This window comes from Podarcis erhardii (assembly GCF_964252035.2).
Source record: "Podarcis erhardii genome assembly, chromosome: 6".
NCBI classification, from domain to species: Eukaryota; Metazoa; Chordata; class Lepidosauria; order Squamata; family Lacertidae; genus Podarcis; species Podarcis erhardii.
Genome location: NC_138510.1, coordinates 74566195 through 74587013, shown reverse-complemented (window position 1 = coordinate 74587013; position 20819 = coordinate 74566195). Strand labels below are relative to the sequence as shown.

The window sequence follows — 20819 nt, the reverse complement described above, 5'->3', positions numbered from 1 at the left end:
AGAGAGGAAAAACTTTGGAACCGTTTTAAAACTTAAGTCTGTTCCAGCTGATGCTCATCACAAATGTTTCATCTTTGTTTCATTTTTCTGACTCCTCGGCTGCATGTGCAGGGCTCTTTGAACTTTGCTTTCTAGATCCTGGATTCTTTTGGTCAGGTTAGCAGTAGAAAAGCTGCTGTTTTTTCCTCAGCTGTGTGCAGGTGCAGCACAGTCCTGGGCATCTGTAAAGGTAAAGGGACCCCTGATCATCAGGTCCAGTCATGACTGACTCTGGGGTTGCGGCGCTCATCTCGCTTTACGGGCTGAGGGAGCCGGCGTACAGCTTCCGGGTCATGTGGCCAGCATGACTAAGCCGCTTCTGGCGAACCAGAGCAGCGCACGGAAATGCCGTTTACCTTCCTGCCAGAGTGGTACCTATTTATCCACTTGCACGTGCTTTTGAACTGCTAGGTTGGCAGGAGCAGGGACCGAGCAACGGGAGCTCACCCCGTCATGGGGATTTGAACCGCCGACCTTCTGATCGGCAAGTCCTAGGATCTGTGGTTTAACCCACAGTGCCACCCGCGTCCCTTCCTGGGCAGCTTACTCAGATGTAAACCCCCAGTGTGCTAAGTGAGGCTTGCAACTAGGCAAGAGTGCAAAAGATAGCAGCCTAGCAGTGTAACCCTGTGCATGTCTACTCGTAAGTGAAGTCCAGTTGTGTTCAATGGGCCGTACTCCTGGGTAAATGTCTGTAGGACTGCAGCCAGAGTCATGGGTTTTGTGGTGCAGCAGTTGGGAGTTGTTAGACTTGTGCAGGTACAGCCTGCTCAGCTGAAATCTCTGCTCAGCTATGAAGCTTGCTGGATGATTTTTCAGTTAGGTCACATTGGAAGGATGGAGCTATTTCCCAGGATTTCTGTGAGGTGACATAACTTGAATAACTCTATACACACACATTGCCTTGAGAGTGATGGGATAACATAGAAAATAAGCAAAGGTTGGAAGTAGTTAACCTTGTAAACCAATGAGCTCTTCAGTAAATCAACTTGGAAAACACAGAGAAATAGGAGTGAGAATAGGGCCTGCTTATCTACACCATGTTGCAATATATATTATAGGTTTTTCTCATCCATGTGCTGTTTCATTTTCTGTTCGCTGGTTAAGATGAAAACGTTGCTCAGAATTTATACACAACTTTTTGAGGTCCAGTTACAAAGCTAGTCTTATAAGCGCCACTGAAAGCAGTTAGACTTGATGTCTGTTGTGATTAATTTGACTATGGACCTACTCACAAAGAAATATGTGAGATAAATTAGAGAAAACAAATTTTCAATATTGAGGCTGAGCACATATTTAAGTTTCTAATTTGACATATTTGAACTTTATTCTTCCTTCTAGGAATGAATAAATCCCCCCCCCGAAAACTTCAGAGTGATAATTTTGTGTATAATCTTATAATCTTGCAGAAGTTTGTCCTGTTACGGGATCCACAGTTGCATTTCTGCACACAGTTATTATGGAACGGATCCAGCCATGCTGGAGGATATTTTAAAGTTACAAAACTTTATTTCAGTTGAAGAGTTAAAAATTGGCAGAATCATGCCCACTCCTTGCTCTCCCCCCCCCACACACATTCTCATCTCTTCAACTTGTTTTATGAACAGTGCTGTAATTGGGTAGCACTTGTGCCATATGCTATTGGAAAGCACATGTTGTAAGGAAGCTGATTTTTTATATATATAAAAAAATGTATTATGATCTGTAGGAGATGCTGGCAGCAGCCAGGTCAGTCAGACCTAATCTTTACGTGATAGCAGAACTCTTCACTGGAAGTGAGGTCATTGACAATGTCTTTGTCAACCGCCTTGGGATTACCAGTCTGATTAGAGGTACCAAAACCATGCTTGAAAGGTTTGTTGCAGGATTGCTGTGTTTTGTATACATATATGAAAGTCAAAAACCTCTTTACGTGGAACTAACTTTGTGTTCTTATTTGCATTTATTCTTGTGTCCTTTTGCCAATTCAATGCCTTTCCCTCTTCCTTCTTTGCCTGTTGTGTGGGTTTTGCCCTCTTTCCCGAATCCTTGGTTTGTGCAATCTTTTCATGCATCTCTCATAACTCAATGTCTTTGGTTCTTTAATCTTGGGCTTTTCGTTTTTGTCTCTTTGCTGTGCTGCATTTTCCCTGTTGCCCAAATCCATGCCTAGCCTTGCATCCTTTCTTTTCTCCTGTTCTGCCTTTCCCCCCTGTCTGTCGCTTCCTTGGCTGTGCTTTTCGCAGTACATGATGGACACGGCTAGAAAATTGCGGCCCAACTTGTATGTAGTGGCTGAACTGTTCACGGGAAGCGAGGAGCTGGACAATATCTTTGTGAATAAGCTGGGCATTAGCTCTCTGATCAGAGGTAGGCTTGCTTCGAATTGCTCTTCCTTTTCTTAACCCTGAATTCAGGCATGATACGCTGCGAGTGAAGAACATGCAAAACACTGACTCTGCATCCATTTATTATAAACACATGACATTGCATTCAACAATATGGCTTCTTTGCACGATAATTGTAGCATTGTGATTGTTAGCAAAGGGTATCTTGTGTATGGAAATAGTTGTGATGGCCACCTCTTCATATATCGCCGTATGAACTGGTGCCTGGAGAACCCATTTCTCATCTTCAACCTGTGTAGACATCACATCACTTGTCTCTTAACCATGGTTAAGGGATCAGGGATGAGTCATGTGGAACGACCTCCCATCAAATGTCAAGGAAACAAACAACTATCGGACTTTTAGACACCTGAAGGCAGCCCTGTTTAGGGAAGTTTTTAATGTTTGAAGTTTTATTCTGTTTTTAATGTTCTGTTGAAAGCCGCCCAGAGTGGCTGGGGAGACCCAGCCAGATGGGCAGGGTAGAAATAAATTATTATTAATATTATTATGTACTTTTTCTCCTATCTGGAGTATGAATGTGCTCTGCCCTTTCCCTACCAGCCCTAACCATGGTTTAGGTTGCAATGCCACTTATCTTAATCACAACTAATGCTGACCATTTTCCTTTTTAACTAGGGCTTACTAACCAGGGCTTGACAACAGCAAGCCCTGGTTAAGAAGAAGCCTGGCGAAGTTTACATAACCCATCGTTAAAAGATCTGAGGTTTTCCTTACAATCTAGTGGTATATCAGTTTTCTGAAATAAAAGAAATATAGATATAAAAGTGGGTGAACCAGGAGATGGTGAGAATGGAGCGTGCGATTCTGTGGTTTATCACCTTGGTTAAGGGACTGTCTTACATTTGTGTTAGTATATGTTTTAGGGTTCAGCATAAAACTTTATTTTTATTTGTTCCTCCTTAGCACGCTGTGAGACTCTAGACCTGTTCAGATTGTGCTTTTATCATCCAGATGCAAGGACAAGGAAGCCTTAGGTTAATGCACACCCCATCCAATTCCACCATCCATACCATGCAAGAAAGAAAGAAATGCCCAGACTGTTCATATGTGGAATTTTCCTAGCCTGGCGCAACCCATTTTGCCTTCCAATCCAAGGATAGGATTGTGGGGTCACTGAATAGACAAAACATCTATTAACTGGCTCGAGTATTGGGTTCTACATGTTGTAAAGAGATTGGACAAGGAGGGCAGCTGTCTCCCACTCATCATACTATATTGAATCTAGCCTCTCTTAAAAGTGTTTTTGGAATATTGACAGTCCTAGCTGTAAGTAGCTGGAGTGATTTAAAGCATTCTCTATAAAGTCTTACCAGGTGTTCAATGAATGATTCTTCGTTTAGATGCTCACATAAGGGGTTTTTCTCGTTCTCCTTCTCTCGTTCTCTAGAGGCAATGAGTGCTTATAACAGTCATGAAGAGGGGAGATTAGTTTATCGCTTTGGAGGAGAGCCAGTTGGGTCTTTTGTTCAGCCACGCCTGAGGCCCTTAATGCCTGCTATTGCTCATGCGTTGTTCATGGACATAACACATGATAATGAATGTCCAATTCAGGTAAGAAACACAGCTGCCTTGATTGCCCAAGTACTGTTTTAACGGCTTATTAAAGCTATATAGACACTATAAATGACTTTATTATGTTTATTAATTCATGAGAGGTAATTAATACTACTTTAAGGTGTATGGGATTTAAGTGTTCTTAATGTTTTAGGCACAGATATATGTGTATGCATGTGTATGTATATGTATATGTGTGTGTGTGTATTTACACACACACACGCACAGTGGTACCTTGGTTTTCTAACATCTCCATTGACGAACATTTCGGTTTTCTAACACCGTAAACCCAGAAGTAAATGCTTCAGTTTTCAAACATGCCTTAGAAGTTGAACATGCCACGTGGCTTCCGTATCAAGGCTTCCGTACTGAATTTCTGGTTTCCGAATGTTTCGGAACTCGAATGGTCTTCCGGAACGGATTACGGTCGAAAACCGAGGTACCATTTTGTGTATGTGTGTGTATCATGCTATCGAAACCTCAAAGACATAAAAATTACAATTGCAGACAGTTAAAATGTTAAATGCAGTAGGAGAAGTTATTTGATACCTAATGTTGCACTTAGCAGTGCTATCCTATGTATTCAAAGTAAGTCCTATTGAATCCTCTGCACACAATCTCTACAAATTCTGCAGAGCCACAGTGTGCCATTTCTGGTACCATGGGTTGCATTCAGTTTTATGGTAATAAAAGTTGAGCCATGTAGATATGATTCCCTCTCCACCTCCCCCCTCACTGTAGCCCCGTGCTGCCCAAAAGTCTCTCTTAAGGGTGAGGGAGAGGGGGGGTGTCCTCAGGAAAGGTCTGGGACACAGCATATGAGCTGCAGTTGGAGAGGGGGAATTGCTGGAATTCGGAGACACTGAGAGAATGGTGCCTTCCCACTTGCATGCAAGGTGCCTTTGGAGTAAAAGTCAGATTTTTCTGTTTGTTTTTTTTTAAAAAAACCTAGTCTTCTGGGCTTTACTTAATTCATACACACCCTTCTCGTTGTTAGCATCGTTCGGCATATGATGCCCTTCCCAGCTCGACCATCGTCTCCATGGCCTGCTGTGCCTCAGGCAGCACTAGAGGATATGATGAACTAGTACCACATCAGGTATGCATGTTTCGTGTCATTGGAGTTATTCTGGCATGTTTTCCCATCCATTATACCTGAAGGAGCGTCTCCACCCCCATCGTTCAGCCCGGACACTGAGGTCCAGCTCTGAGGGCCTTCTGGCAGCTCCCACACTGCAAGAAGTGAGGTTACAGGGAACCAGGCAGAGGGCCTTCTTGGTAGTGGCGCCTGCCCTGTGGAACACCCTCCCATCAGATGTCAAGGAACTAAACAACTATCTGACTTTTAGAAGACATCTGAAGGCAGCCCTTGTTTAGGGAGGTTTTTAATGTTCGATCTTTTATTCTGTTTTTAATATCCTGTTGGAAGCTGCTCAGAGTGGCTGAGGAGACCCAACCAGATGGGTGGGATATAAGTAATAAATTATTGTTTTTATTATTTATTAATTATTCAGAGTTTTGACTGGCCCTGCTTACTCAGCTTGTATCTTGCCGCTCCTTAAAATTTCACCGACTGCCTGTTTTAAATTTTTTACTAGCTTTGATATTTTAAATTCTCCACATTATAATTGCTCCTCATGTGTTCTGGTTCTTCTGAGTGTATTTGTTAATTATTGTAACCACCTTGAAATATTTAATTGAAGGAGATATAGCAGATGTTTTAAATAAAGGGTACGGTATTTAGAACACTGTGCTTTAGACCCTCTAGGAAGAAGTCAAAAGTTTCAATTCCTACTAAATGCACCATGAGTGTAACTTCTGTGAGCATCGGGAGAGAGAAACACTGCAAATGCTATTTTTTAAACACTTTTATTCACAGATTTCTGTAGTCACAGAAGAGCGATTTTATCCAAAGTGGAATCCAGCAGCGACGCTTTCCACACCTGGTGAAGTAAATTTCAAAACTGGAATTATAGCAGGAAGGCTGGCTATCAACAGATTACACCAAGAGCTAGGAGCCAGAGATTTTAACCAGGTAAATGCTGGGCCAGATCCACAGGGCATCACAATGAGGCATTTGTCTGGGGTGCTGAAGGGAACAAGAGAATGAGGCAGGGCTTAGGAGAATAAAGAAGTCTTGACAAGCTGCTTGAAGGCTTCAAGCAAAGGCACCACAATGTCTTCTTCTGCTCCCTTTTCTTAATCAGGATCGGTACAGATCCTGGTTAATGGAAACAGATGCCATACAGTGGTACCTACACTGAAAGACCTACATTGGCTCCCACTATGTTTCCAGGCACAATTCAAAGTGTTGGTGCTGACCTTTAAAGTCCTAAATGGCCTCGGCCCAGTATACCTGAAGGAGCGTCTTCACCCCCATCGTTCAACATGGACACTGAGGTCCGTCTCCGAGGGCCTTCTGGCGGTTCCCTCCCTGTGAGAAGTGAGGTTATGGGGAACCAGGCAGAGGGCCTTCTCGGTAGTGGCGCCTGCCCTGTGGAACGCCCTCCCATCAGATGTCAAAGAGAAAAACAACTACCAGACTTTTAGAAGACATCTGAAGGCAGCCCTGTTTAGGGAAGCTTTTAATGTTTGACGGACTACTGTATTTTAATATTTTGTTGGAAACCGCCCAGAGTAGCTGGGGAAACCCAGCCAGATGGGCAGGGTATAAATTTATTATTATTATTATTATTATTATTATTATTATTATTATTATTATTAATACCTTGGTTTAAGAACAACCCTGTTTATGAAGTATTTGGTTTACGAACTCCGCAAAACTGGAAATAGTGTCCCAGTTTGTGAACTTTACCTCAGTCTAAGAACAGAATCTGAATGCTAGAAGGGCACCAGCGGCAGGAAGCCTCATTAGGGAAAGCGCGCATCAGTGTAAGAAGGGTTTCAGTTTAAGAACGGACTTCCGGAACGGATCAAGTTTGTAAACCAAGGTCCCACTGTATTTATATATAACGTGTATGCATGTGCACACACACAAATCTTCAGCCCACTTCTGGTTCTTGGCCTGCTTGCATGAGACATCTGAGCAAGCGACTTTGGAGTACTCCCTCTTTATCTTATCTTGGGTGGTGTTGTGGTCTAAAACCCTGAGCCTCTTGGGCTTGCCGATCAGAAGGTTGGCAGTTCAAATCCCCACAACAGGGTGAGCTCCCATTGCTCTGTCACAGCTCCTGCCAACCTAGCCGTTCAAAAGCACACCAGTGCAAGTAGATAAATAGGTACCGCTGCAATGGGAAGGTAAACGGCGTTTCCGTGTGCTCTGGTTTCCATCATGGTTTAGTCATGCTGGCCACATGACCTGGAAAGTTGTCTGTAGACAAACACCGGCTCCCTTGGCCTGAAAAGCGAGATAATTGCTCCAGCCCCACAATGGCCTTTGACTGGACTTAACCGTCCAGGGGTCCTTTACCTTTACCTTTTATTCCCCCTGTTTGTAATCCACTTTGTACTTTAGAGTACTCCCCCCTCTACCAACCCTTATCCAGGGCCTCCAAAAACCCTGAAGCCTGCCTTAACATGCCCTGGCCAAGAATTTTGACATGGTGATTATTAAATCTTAATTATAGTATAATCTGAATAATAAGAATCTCTATCCACTTTCCCCACCCAACCCCTAAAAAATGCCCTTTTCAGGTATATGTAGATCAAGTTGATGAGGATATTGTGGCTGTGACGAGGCATTGTCCTAACACGCACCAGTCTGTTGTCGCTGTTTCCCGAACAGCTTTCAGAGATCCCAAAAAATCCTTCTACAGCCAAGAAGTTCCCCAGATGTGTATTCCAGGTAAGGTTACCCCTCTGCGTGGGTGGCACTGTCGTCTAAACCACTGAGCGTCTTGGGCTTGCCAATCAGAAGGTTGGTGGTTCAAATCCCCGCAACGGGGTGAGCTCCCATTGCTCTGTCCCGGCTCCTGCCAACCTAGCAGTTCGAAAGCATGCCAGTGCAAGTAGATAAATAGGTACCACTGCGGCGGGAAGGTAAACAGTGTTTCCGTGCACTCTGGTTTCCATCACAGTGTTCCGTTGCGCCAGAAGCGGCTTAGTCATGCTGGCCACATGACCCGGAAAGCTGTCTGTGGACAAACGCCGGCTCCCTCGGCCTGAAAGCGAGATGAGTGCCACAACCCCATAGTCACCTGTGACTGGGCTTAACCATCCAGGGGTCCTTTAGCTTTTACCTACCCATCTGCATCAGGATTTGAATTCAAAGTGTCCCATTATCCATTTCATCTTTGCAACAACCTGAGAGATAGCAACTGTCCCGAGAGTTTTTTGGTTGAGCAAGGAGTCTGGGTTTTCCCAGTCTTAACATCTAAACACAACATCATGCAACCCCTCCAGCTGAATTAAACAACGTCAGAGACAAAGATTGGTGCTGGAAGTGTGTTTCACCCTTCTGTGCACCTTTTCACTTTGTCTGGGGCAACCCAGTCAGAGGGACAGGGAATAAACAATAAATTAATACATCTATTATTGTTGTCTTGTATGTTGGGTACCATCCCACTCCATGACTACACAATTCCAGGTATGCCTACTCAGAGCTATGCACTATTGAACTGAATGGGCCTTTTCCCCAGGTAAGTCAGTGTAGCATTTCAACAGAAGGCCAAAAGTGCTGACTTAGGGACAGGACTAAAGCATGAGCACCCCCAATGCTGATAACTGGGTGACGTGATCTCAGTTATCAGCATCCCTGACCACTGGTCCTGCTTAGCTACGGGTGATGGAAGTTGTAGTCCAAAAACAGTTGGAGACCCAAGTTGGGGAAACCCTGAGCTAAATGGACGCAGTGGTCTGACTCTGTATAAGGTAGCTTCCTATGTTCCTACTTACACAAAAATAAAAATGCTAGCTGTGGTATTGAGAGTTGTCTGGGTTTTTTTCCCCCCTCTTCCACAGGCAAAATTGAAGAGGTGGTTCTCGAGGCGAGGACCGTCGAGAGAAGCGCTGCCCCTTATAAAAAAGACGAGCACTCAATCAATGGATTGCCTGATTATACAGTTGAACTCCGGGAACACATCCAGGTAAAAGCTGTCTCTCTTCCTCTCGTTTGATTAGCCTAAAAAATTGACTCCTGAGATTAAAGTGACTTACTGAATTCATCTGATTTCCTTCTCTCGGCAGCTCAAGGAAAGTAAAATAATAAAGCAAGCTTCAATTGCTACGAAAGGCCCTAATGAATTCGTCCAAGAGATAGAATTCGAAAAGCTGACACCGGGAAGCGTGATCATATTTAGGTAAAACGTCATTACTTTGGTTGGTGTGGACAGAGTGATGATTAGCAGAGCAATCTAAAATCACTTGGTGCTGGGCTGCGGGTGGTTTGGGTTGAACAGAGATGTCCGTCCACGTAGCCCTACCAGCACAGAGCTCCCCTCTCTGCCTTCCAAAGTGGGACAGCCAGCCTCTAAACTGCATATTCTGGCAGAGGGGAAGGGGCTAAACTGGCTTCACTGGGCATCATTTTAAGTACCGTATTTTTCCGTGTATAAGACTATGCTTTTTGCTTTAAAAAATTGGGTGTTGGTCTGGATAGTGATTGCAGAGGGGGGACGTGCGATTAATGGCAGCAACAAGCAGGGGATTGACAGCGGCGATTTGGCAGGTGATTGGTGGCTGTGGCGTGTGGGTGGGTGGGCTGTTGGTGGCAGCGAGCAGGCAGACAGTTGGCGGCTGCGGCAAGGTGTGCGATTGGCAGTGGCTGTGGCAAGCGATAGGCAGTGTCGGGCAGGCAGGGGAGCGATTGGCAGAAGTGACCTCTCCCACCCCCCAAAACAGCTAAACAACTTACCGTATTTTTTGCTCTATAAGACTCACTTTTTCCCTCTTAAAAGGTAAGGGGAAATGTGTGTGCGTCTCATGGAGCGAGTGCAGGCTGTGAAGCTATCCCAGAAGCCAGAACAGCAAGAGGGATCGCTGCTTTTGCTGTGCAGCAATCCCTCTTGTTGTTCTGGCTTCTGAGGTTCAGAATATATTTTTTTTCTTTTTTTCCTCCTCCAAAAACTAGGTGTGTTTTGTAGTCTGGTGCATCTTATAGAGCAAAAAATACGGTAATTTCTTAATTTGGGGTTTAAAAAAATAGGGGTTGTACATGGGGGCATCTTATACATGGAAAAATGTCGTAATTGTGTCCAATTCAGCCCCAATCATTCTGCTAGATCTACATTAGCCTGCCTCCCCATCCACCTCCCTTGGCCGGCTTGTTCGGCAAGGCTGCAGGTGGGATGGTGACTTTGAAACTTCATTAAGCCCCAGCAGGCAGCAAGCAGCCAGGTTAGGATTTCACCCTTTGCCTCTTCTCCCCCCCCCCCCTGACATTTTGTTTTGGCCAATCTTTGCAGGGTAAGCCTTGACCCGAAAGCACAAGAGGCTGTTGGAGTCCTGCGTAACCACCTGATTCAGTTCAGCCCTCACTTTAAATCTGGAAGTCTTCCCGATGATTGTTCGGAGCCGATACTCAAGACGCCATTCTCAACGTAAGTTCGCCATTCAGTTGAAACCTATGGGGAACAATGCAGAGGCGACCTAAGAGATTCACTTCCGCAGCCGCCTCCTCCAAAAGCAACCTGTAGCCAAATTAGTCCTGAAGATTTAATACCCCAATAGCCTCTTCGGTAGTGTGCAAGTTGTCTATTTTTGTTGTGAGTGGTTTGCTACTTTCGAAACAGAGAAGCGACTTAAGATGCAATCCTAGGCATGTCTGCTCAAAAGTAGGTCCCACTGAGATTTTGCAGCCTTGCACTTAAGGCCGTGTACCCTTTCATATATATTTTCTTGATTTAAATTATTCTAAACCAGAAATAAATTTTAACGAAAGTTTTTTTGTTTTTGTTTTTAACCCGGTCAGTGTATCTCTGTCTCTCTCACAGTACTGCATCAAAATTAACCTTGGCAGACCTAAATCATGTATTATATCGGTGTGATGCTGAGGAGCAAGAGGACGGTGGAGGGTGTTACAACATACCGGACTGGACACCCCTTAAATATGCAGGTCTTCAAGGTAAAAATTGGTTGGAGAGAAATGTATTGTTATCTACATTAGTCAAACTTTAACCACCAGTATGCCTTCTCTCTGAAAGTCAAATGCAGGCCAGCCATGTACAGTGGTACCTCGGGTTAAGTACTTAATCCGTTCTTAACCTGAAACTGTTCTTAACCTGAAGCAATACTTTAGCTAATGGGGCCTCCCGCTGCTGCTGCGCCGCTGAGGCACGATTTCTGTTCTCATCCTGAAGCAAAGTTCTTAAACCGAGGTACTATTTCTGGGTTAGCGGAGTCTGTAACCTGAAGCGTATGTAACCCGAGGCACCACTGTACTTTGGACTGAGGGCACTTGAAAAGCATCCTCATCTCAGTTGGTTTGTTTTTAGCAATTCCAAGCAGACGGCAAAATAGGATGTTCCTCAAGACCTGGTAGCTAGTAGCTCGTCAACCGTGTTTAGCTTGCCATGCCAGACATTGGTTCTCTTCATATTCTGCATTCTGAGCATTAGCACTAGATTCTAAGTTTCAAAAGGCAGGGAAATACAAATATCTTTTAGCAAGCAGTACAAAGAGAAGGTCAGGGAAATGTTGACAGTAAGTTCAATAGGCTCAATTTCGACTTCCCTCCAAACCCTAGTTTATGCTAACCTTGGTTAAGCCCCCCACACACCAAGACTTGAGTTTCTAGGCATATAGCAAGCAGACCGTACTTCTGAACAACTTGTCCACTTTTATTTTCTGTCCGTTCAGTACTTAACTTCGTACCATCGCTTGCTTCTCTACGATGCTGCAGCCACTTGAGGTGAAGCAATGGCCCTAATTGCACTTCATGAATCCAAACATAAAGCAGGCCACAAGTAGCACAAACTGTGGTTTGCAAACTCAATTTCAAATGATAATTTGTTATCCTTGTTTAGTAGCTCCTTACAAGCTGGGGTTTGCAACCTTGCATCTTTAATGCCAAACCATGGTTTGGCTTCTGCTTATTATGCATGAAGGCAGATTCATATCATAGAATGCTTTCAAAGCTGAGCCTCAAGACAGGACCTTACTAAAGAATATGCAAGTTAGTGGCCCACTTTATGGTTTTGTTAAACTTACTCACCTAGGGTGAGCAGTTGGGCAGCATCTCACATGGCACAAGACTGGAATCAGCATGAGCACCAAGGACAAAGGACAGTAGGTTTTTAAAAAGTAATCAGTCTGCACTCTAGTTTGCCTGCAGAATTAAACTCACCTTGATTTGGGTGTCTGGCATTTTCAGAATATTATTTTGCAGCCGTTGCCTTCTTTTTAGACACTCAACCTCCTTTTCGTGATAGTTTCTTGACCTGTAATACAGAACCATGTTTCTATGGTCTTTCAGGAATAATGTCAGTGATGGGAGACATACGACCAAAGAATGATTTGGGCCATCCTTTCTGTGGTAACTTGAGAGCTGGGGACTGGATGATTGATTACGTGAGCGATCGGCTAATTGCCCGTTCTGGCGCTTGCGCGGAAGTAAGTCAAGCAATGCAAAGAGAGAACATTTCCCTCTCAGAAAGGCATTTATACGTTACATGGTCATTTTCAATAATTGGTTTTAATTCAATGCAACACTTTGTTTCCCTTGAAATAACAATAGGTTGGCAAGTGGCTGAAAGCAATGTTTGTCTACCTGAAGAGGGTTCCTCGTTATCTCATTCCATGCTACTTCGATGCCATATTAGTTGGTGCATACACATCGCTGCTTGACTTGGTTTGGAAACAGATGTCTAGGTATGTTTGTCCATACCAAAAAAAAAAATGTGGTTTCACGCAAACACAATTGTATACATTTCTGAACATTTCATCCATTCTCCTAAAGAAGTGAAGGAAGTGTACTATGGCCAAGCCATAGCAATCCTGACCAAAGTCAGAAAAAGTTTCCTCTGCCAGTCTTTCCATATCGGTGAAAGGAAAACGGCTAATACAGTGGTACCTCAGGTTAAGTACTTAATTGGTTCCAGAATTCTGTACTTAACCTGAAGCGTTCTTAACCTGAAGTGGACTTTCCCATTGAAAGTAATGGAAAGTGGATTGATCCGTTCCAGATGATGAAAAAAAAAAACCCTAAAACAGCAATTTAACACAAATTTTACTGTTTCACGAGAGCATTAATCCATAAAATGAAGGCAATAATCAGTGCACTGTACTATAAAATAAATAAGACAGTATTTTAGATGAAAAAAATTAAAATTTATTTCCAAACTCACTGTTTGGAGGGGGCTCAGGGTCCTCTTCCACAATCACAATCGGCTTGGCTCCCAGCATTCATGGAGGCCTCAGAGAACTCCTGCGGCTGGAGCCCAGTCACAGAGCCTCTGCAGCCACCGTGGATGTCGGGGCTTGGCTCCTGGCATTTGCAGAGCCCTGCAGGCACTGCGGATGTCAGGGCTAGGCTCCCAGCATTCGCGGAGGCCTCCAAGAGCTCCGCAGGCCCCGCCGATGTCCGGGTTTGCCTCCAGGCAGCGGCAAGGCCTCCGAGAGCTTGGACAACTTACTTCTGGGTTACAATCGTTCGTAACCTAAACGTAAGTTGAAGCGTTCATAACCCAAGGTACCACTGTAGTCTGTTTCACGTGCTTCTGTCCCTCACATAATGTCTCATTGCTTATCGCTCAGTGACTCGGCCAAGGGCTTGAAATGTGTGGCCCCAGTCATTCTTGGAATCCGATTCATAGCAACACCAGCCAGGATAGCCAATGATCAGGGACACTGGGAGTTGTAGTCCTTCAACGTCTAGAAAGCCACAGTTTTCGCATCCCTTTCGCTTGGATAGTGTAGCATGTCACATATGGTATTTAATTGTGCACATCGGTACACGAGGACTGGGCATGGTGAAGCCTTCTGCGTCCCTGGGATCATGCCCGGTAGAAGATCATAAAATCACTGGCAGATTTGGGTAGTTGGCAGATATTTGCTAGATCAAAAAAAAAAAACCCCAGTTCACCATTCTGGTGCAGATCCAAGCAGTTCTGTCTTGAATAAGGACATTTATGCTCATTTCATGAAATGCAACTGAAATGGGGTTAGCTATTTTTGAATTATGTCAGTTTTGACAAAATAAAAATGAAGTAGGGTACAAGAGAACCATTTGTATGAGTTCTGTGGTATTGTCCATATACCTTAACTCATACTCCAGATTTTTCAAATATCTTAAAGCCACAGAGGATCCGGAACGTTCCATAGCTCTCAACAACGCATGCGTTTGAAATCAGCACTGCTGGTTGCATTGATACTGGAAGACTGAAAAGGGGAAATGTTTGTAGGCTTGAGAAATAAATAGTATTTAATGGAAATCACTGGGTTAAAGCTGACCAAAAGTCCAGAGGTAGCATTATTATCAATTTACGATGGAATAAAAGGTTCACAGGCTATGAAAGACTTGCTCGCAAATTTATTGACAGCTGCGCGAATTATTATAGCTAGGAAGTGGAAGGGGCAAGCAGAATATAAAATGGAAGAATGGTATAAATTGATGTGGGATATAGCTATTAATGATAAATTAACATGTGCCTTTAAGGTAAGATGGGGAATATGCAAGAGAATTGATTTTGAGGAGATATGGAGGGTGTTTGTAGAATTTGTGCTGTTAAAATGGAAAGGGGTCAGTCCATTGCAAGAGGTATTGAAATTTTGGGAGGTTGGATAGTTATAATGGAATGGTCTCAGTGGCAGGGTGCACATTTTTGTTCTTATTTATTTATGGTTATTACTTTGTCAAAAAAAAGAATGTATAAAACATAAATAAATGTATAAAATATAAATTAAAGAATGAATAAAAATAATAATAAAAGAAATAAATAGTGTTCCTTTAATTACAGCTTTGTTCAGAATGGATCGACATTTGTTAAACATCTTTCCTTGGGTTCAGTCCAGATGTGTGGAATAGGGAAGTATCCGTCCTTGCCCCCTCTGTCTCCTGCCATTCAGGATGTTCCTTATAGGCTGAACGACATTACGAAGGAGAGAGAACAGAGCTGTGTTACTTTAGCAGCTGGTAAGTAAAGAAGGAAAGAACATTTTGAATTTGAATGTTTTGAATCCGTTCCAGGTCACTGAATTGGGTGTGCTGGTGCTCTGCAGAAGTTTAGGAAGCCCGAGAGACTTTGCGGAGCAAATATGAACAGCCTTGCTAAAAACTGTATCGATGGGAACGGTTGTGTGAACCTAGTAACAAATGCTGGGTTCATTCCCCAGTGTGTACCTGTACTTTACCTGTCTCCCACACAGAAGTGGGTAGCACCTGGAGGCCCCGAACAAGTAGACAAGCACTGTTAACTAGCCAAGACAAGTGTTAAGTAGTCATAAAGGTCCATTTCAGTTGACACACTAACACAGTGTTTCTCGAGCTTGGGTCCCCGGCTGTTGTTGGACTACAACTCCCATCATTCCTGACCACTGGTCCTGCTAGCTAGGGATGATGGGAGTTGTAGTGCAACAACAGCCGGGGACCTAAGTTTGAGAAACACTGCCAACCTAGGAGCAACAGGGGATATTGCTTGCTTTCATTTTTGTTGATTGATTAATGGTGGAACAACGGTGATTTAGTCAAGGTGTGTGCGTTATAATATAATATAATTTATGTAAGTTACAGGTGGGGAGTTGGGGAGGGATCAACTATAAACAAAAATGAGAACATGTTTGGAGTACCATTAAGTTCTTAAATACATATATATTTGCTGTTTTAGGCTTACCTCATTTTTCATCTGGCATTTTCCGCTGCTGGGGAAGAGATACATTCATTGCATTGCGAGGTTTGCTGTTAGTTACTGGACGTTACTTGGAAGCGAGGTGAGATCAGGTTCACATGTCAGTAGTGACTAGCTGACGTAGCTGTTGGTATAAGGTTACTCCAGCGTAGCCAAGAACTCTTTTTTTATTTTATTTTTATTCACTCTCAGGAATCAATTATGTTCTGGTGCTGTGGTTCTTAACATTTTCCTAACTGAAGAAAATATAAACACACATAATTTAAGTTTAAAGAACAGGAGAACATTGTGTATGTATCAGTATTCAAAGACTGTTAAATAATGGGATCCATATTGTTCTAAAGAGTTTACAGCTCTCAAAAGTAATTTTGTGTCCCTTGTGTTCCAATTATCTTCATTATTCTAGTCACTGTTTGCACTATTTATTTTTTTGGAACCTCTAGGTCGTATGTAAATGTCCTTTTCTTTTCCCTCCCTCCCCCAATTTCAGGAACATAATTTTAGCGTTTGCTGGTACGCTGAGACATGGACTCATTCCCAACTTGCTTGGCCAGGGCACTCATGCTAGATTCAATTGCCGTGACGCTGTCTGGTGGTGGCTACAGTGCATACAAGACTACTGTAAGGTCGTTCCAAATGGCACTGACATTCTCAAGTGTCCTGTATCCAGAATGTATCCTACAGATGACTCCCCTCCTCTGCCACCGGGTCAAAAGGTAATCTATAATTTGCCCTTCTCTTCAAGTTGTGGCTTGACTCTCTTGCTTGCGTGCATGTGTCACGGGCGTGCTAGCTCTGGGGACAAATCTTCCTGTCCTGTACCTCTTCCTCACTCGTGGCACACTATGGCCTTAAACTGATCTGCCAAGGACTGTTCTGCCTTACTGTTGGAGGCAGGATGTCTCTGGGTACCAGTTGCTGGAAATCACAAGTGCGGGAGGGGGCTGTTTCTTGTAGCCTCTACATAATCATCTGGTTCTCCATAGTCATCTGGTTGGCCACGGTGAGAACAAGATGCTGAACTATAATGAGCCTTTGGTCTGATCCAGCAGAGTTGCTCTTCCGTTAACTAATTTTAACTGAACTGTGACTGTCTCCATAGTTAAGACAAAAAACCTTTGTTAAAAATATAATTTTGCGATTGCATAACACAACTTTGGTACTTCTGTTGTGTTGTTTCGGAGGACAAAGTGCCAAATAAATCTCTTAAGTATCATAAAGTACTGTGGCTTCATTCTGTTTTTAAGGGTGGATTTATACACAGAGAAATTAAATTGTTATAACAAAAGAAAAACCACTATGGAAAATCGCAATTTATTTATTTTTAAATTTTTTTTGCTCTCCAGCACTACCTGCTGTCGCATGTTTATAACGCATTCAGAATACTGTTTTTTGACTAATATAGCTGAGTCCTAAGAGTCTGGCTTAACTTTTTTTGCTGTTCCCATTTCTTTTCTTCTTGTATATTTGCACCAACCCAAATTCAGGACCAGCCACTGTATGAAGTGATACAAGAAGCCATGCAGAGACATATGCAAGGCATACAGTTTCGCGAAAGGAATGCTGGTCCGCAGATAGATCGGAATATGAGAGACGAAGGTAGACTCCGATCCATCAATTTATTTTCTGCACCAGTAAAAATTAAATTCTTCCTTTTTAAACCACCCTAAATGTTACTTTCAAAGTGTATTGTATTTGCTTAAGACGATCTGTCCACACATACTACAGGCGCAGAAATGTTTAAATGTATCTTTAAGGTCTCTCTTGTTCTGGAAAGAGATATTTCGTTAAACGTTAATCGTACTGCACTAGAAATCTTCTTTAGTTTTGGCTGGGGTGCTTCTCGGGTCCTGTGTAAGATTGCTGTCTCTTTCTCTCTGTGGGTCTTTGCAAAACATCTCATTTTCCCGGTTGGTAGGTTTTAATGTGACTGCGGGTGTGGACATGGAAACTGGCTTTGTCTATGGAGGGAACCGTTTTAATTGTGGCACATGGATGGATAAGATGGGAGAGAGCGACAGAGCTCGCAACAAAGGAATTCCAGCCACTCCGAGGTACGGTATAAAGATTTTACAGCGTTATTGACATCTTAATAGGTATGGCATAAGTACATGGTGGTTGTTTTTGAATCCTCAATAAAAGTGTGCCAAACAATATTTCTTTGGACCTGCAAAGTTATGAGGAAATGATGTATAGATTTTCAAAACTGTATTTTCAGACCCTATTAGCTGAAATCAAAATGTGTTAAAGTGCCCGTTTTGCTCAGTCACTATATACAATTTAGCTAGTCGTTCATCCACAACTTCTGTAAGGGCTTATGCGTGCAGAACTTTGAGTGCAGGATTTGTCCTGCTTCTGGATTCCAACCCAGTATGTTTAAGGAACCAAGCTGCTTTTCCAAAACATCAGTTAGTAGCATAGTTGTATTCTTCAGCTAAACACATTTTGCCCTGTGCTATTCATTTAGCCTTGTGGGTTGAATAATTATATTTAGTTATATGTGCATGCTGCATGGTTCAAAGGCTACATGGTTTCCCAGCTTTTCCATTTTAATATGCGGACACTTCATGAGGCCGGGTAGGTCAGATCCTGAAGACCCACTTCCAATTCCCTCCACGTGTAGGAGATCATCAGCTTTCTGATGTCTGAACCAACCTTGTCATCAGCAACTTCTGGAACAATATTAAGCTGCAACAGTATTAATCCATGACTGTTCAGATCAGGCCTGCACAGTGAAGGGAACCTCGGAAGTTGCCTTAGTCTGATACAATAAGGCATTGTGGTCGGTCCCTCTGTAGTCTAGTATTGTGTATTCTGTATTCTGACTGCCAGTGGCTCTCTGGTGTCACAGGCAAAAGTCTTTGGATCATTTTAACAAAAGATGCAGGGACTGAACCCGGGACCTTTGAGCATGCGAAGCCAGCTGTCCAGCACCCTGACAGGATTCTACTTACTTGTAACCTTTTCCCATCGTAGTGGGAATAGCTCAAATATGCAAGTAGGGTTAGGAGAATGTCTGTGTCACAAATTAGGCATTGCTGCTCTTCTTCTCCTGGATTTGTGTGTTGAAATCGGTTCCCGCTTTTTGTAGCCCAGTGTTTCCCAAACTTGAGTCTCCAAGTTTGTTTTCGGACTACAGTTCCCATCATCCCTGACCACTGCTCTTGCTAGCTAGGGATGATGGGAGTTGTAGTCCAAAAGCAGCTGGAGACCCGAGTTTGGGAAGCCCTGTCCTAGCCCTTTTGCAGCCAGCCATGCTGTGCAGCTGGTACAAATTGCTGGGAGGGCGAAGGCCTTGTGTGCTGCTGTTGGGCAGTTCAATGAACTGGAAATGAGGTGGGGGGGACAGAAAGCAAAAATGGGAGGCAGAAGAAAGGGAGGTCATGGGTACAGACGCTTAGAGGCTCAAAAAAGAGTAGCAAGCTCTGTGGGGAAGAGTGCATACCTTGGGGAAAAAGAAGGGGTTGGTAGAGAACGAAGGAAAAGAGATGCCAAGTTAAAATGGTAACAAAAACTTGGATGCAGCCTCAATTAAAACCTACAAAAGTGGTTCTTGGAGAGATCTGAGTTGTATATGCTTGGTTTAGACCCAGAATACCGTATTTTTCGCTCGATAACACGCACCTGACCATAACACGCACATAGTTTTTAGAGGAGGAAAACAAGAAAAAATAATTCTGAATGAAACAGTGGATGTATCATTTTTGTGCTTCATGCTGTGGCCACAGACATGTGATCGGACGGTGAGTTTGGGGTAGCCCAATGCAAAAATCCTGAGAATCCATGTGGATCTGTGCTTTGTAACCACGTTTTTGCACAATTGCAGCCCCAGGCAACAGTGGGCGCGTGATTTTTTTGGTGCAGGCTGTAGCCATGGACATGCTATGTGATCTGATGGTGAATTTGGGGTGACCCAATGCAAAGATCCTGAGGATCCATGTGGATCCGTGCTTTGTAACCACGTTTTTGCACCATTGCAGCCCTGTTTTTGCATCAGATCATTGCTATGTGATCTGATGGTGAATTTGGGGTGACCCAATGCAAAGATCCTGAGGATCCATGCGGATCCGTGCTTTGTAACCACATTTTTGCACCATTGCAGCCCTGTTTTTGCATCAGATCATTGCTATGTGATCTGATGGTGAATTTGGGGTGACCCAATGCAAAGATCCTGAGGATCCATGTGGATCCGTGCTTTGTAACCACGTTTTAAGTGGGGAGGGAAGGAAAAACATAGAAGGGACAAGGAGCACCGAGAGGGGTGTGCGGAGAAGCAGCTGGCTAAGAATGCAGGAGAGGGCTTTTACCAGAGGAAGGAAAGGAAGGCAAAAGTTCACCCACCCACTCACCCAAGCCAGCCAGCGCGCTCTCTCTCTCTCTCTCTCTCTCTCTCTCTCCCCCCCCCCCCCACTGCATGTTGCCTGCGAGTCCCTAGACGCAGCTGCAGCAGCACCAGAGCACAGCACAGAGAGGAATTAGAAGGAAGGACGCTCTGCTTTCCCCTCTGCTTGCCTGGAGGGGAGGGGTTTTCTCTGCTCTTTGTTCCGTTTGAGCAAACACAGTAACAAAACAGAAGTAGGTGGGCAGTAAGACCCTGAGGCAGAATGCAGGAAAGCAGCAGCTTCCTCTTTTCAAGGCTTCCTTAATATTTGCCTGATTTTTGCCTTCACTCGCGCCAGTCCAGGGACCACACACGTCAATAACACGCACAGACATTTCCCCTTACTTTTTAGGAGAAAAAATCTGCGTGTTATAGAGGGAAAAATACGGTACATACTGATGGAAGGAATCCTTGGGCAGTGTCATTTATAATCTTGCTTTGTAAATCTTGAAACCTATATCTCTCGTCCTTTTAGAGATGGTTCTGCTGTGGAGATAGTTGGTTTATGCAAATCAACAGTTCGCTGGTTGCTGGAGTTGTCCAAGAATAATATATTTCCTTATTCTGGAGTTACTATCAAAAGACATGGTAAGTAGTCTCATCTGCAATGTACGATGGGAATGGAGAAAATTCAAACCATTTCAAATGCATTATTTAGTTGTAGTATTTACAACAACTCTGCAAGGTCAGTCAGTATTTTTACTACAAAATCAT

General features: G+C 43.6%; 1 protein-coding gene across 4 annotated transcripts in view; it reads left to right on the top strand.

Annotated features, from left to right (window-relative positions):
• Window positions 1-20819, top strand: part of AGL (amylo-alpha-1,6-glucosidase and 4-alpha-glucanotransferase) — a 49092-nt gene that overhangs the window by 18384 nt on the left and 9889 nt on the right. For 3 of the 4 annotated variants that reach the window (XM_081865652.1, XM_081865654.1, XM_081865653.1), the window contains exons 13-29: window positions 2265-2388; window positions 3817-3980; window positions 4981-5082; window positions 5863-6018; window positions 7638-7788; window positions 8904-9028; window positions 9129-9241; window positions 10346-10480; window positions 10874-11004; window positions 12355-12491; window positions 12616-12749; window positions 14837-15012; window positions 15704-15806; window positions 16215-16440; window positions 17212-17323; window positions 17643-17778; window positions 20581-20693. In XM_081865652.1, coding sequence (XP_081721778.1) covers window positions 2265-2388; window positions 3817-3980; window positions 4981-5082; window positions 5863-6018; window positions 7638-7788; window positions 8904-9028; window positions 9129-9241; window positions 10346-10480; window positions 10874-11004; window positions 12355-12491; window positions 12616-12749; window positions 14837-15012; window positions 15704-15806; window positions 16215-16440; window positions 17212-17323; window positions 17643-17778; window positions 20581-20693 — 2338 coding nt within the window. Of the gene's footprint in view, window positions 1-1747; window positions 1872-2264; window positions 2389-3816; window positions 3981-4980; window positions 5083-5862; window positions 6019-7637; window positions 7789-8903; window positions 9029-9128; window positions 9242-10345; window positions 10481-10873; window positions 11005-12354; window positions 12492-12615; window positions 12750-14836; window positions 15013-15703; window positions 15807-16214; window positions 16441-17211; window positions 17324-17642; window positions 17779-20580; window positions 20694-20819 lie in introns of all 4 variants that reach the window. The other variant, XM_081865655.1, reaches the window with a different exon arrangement.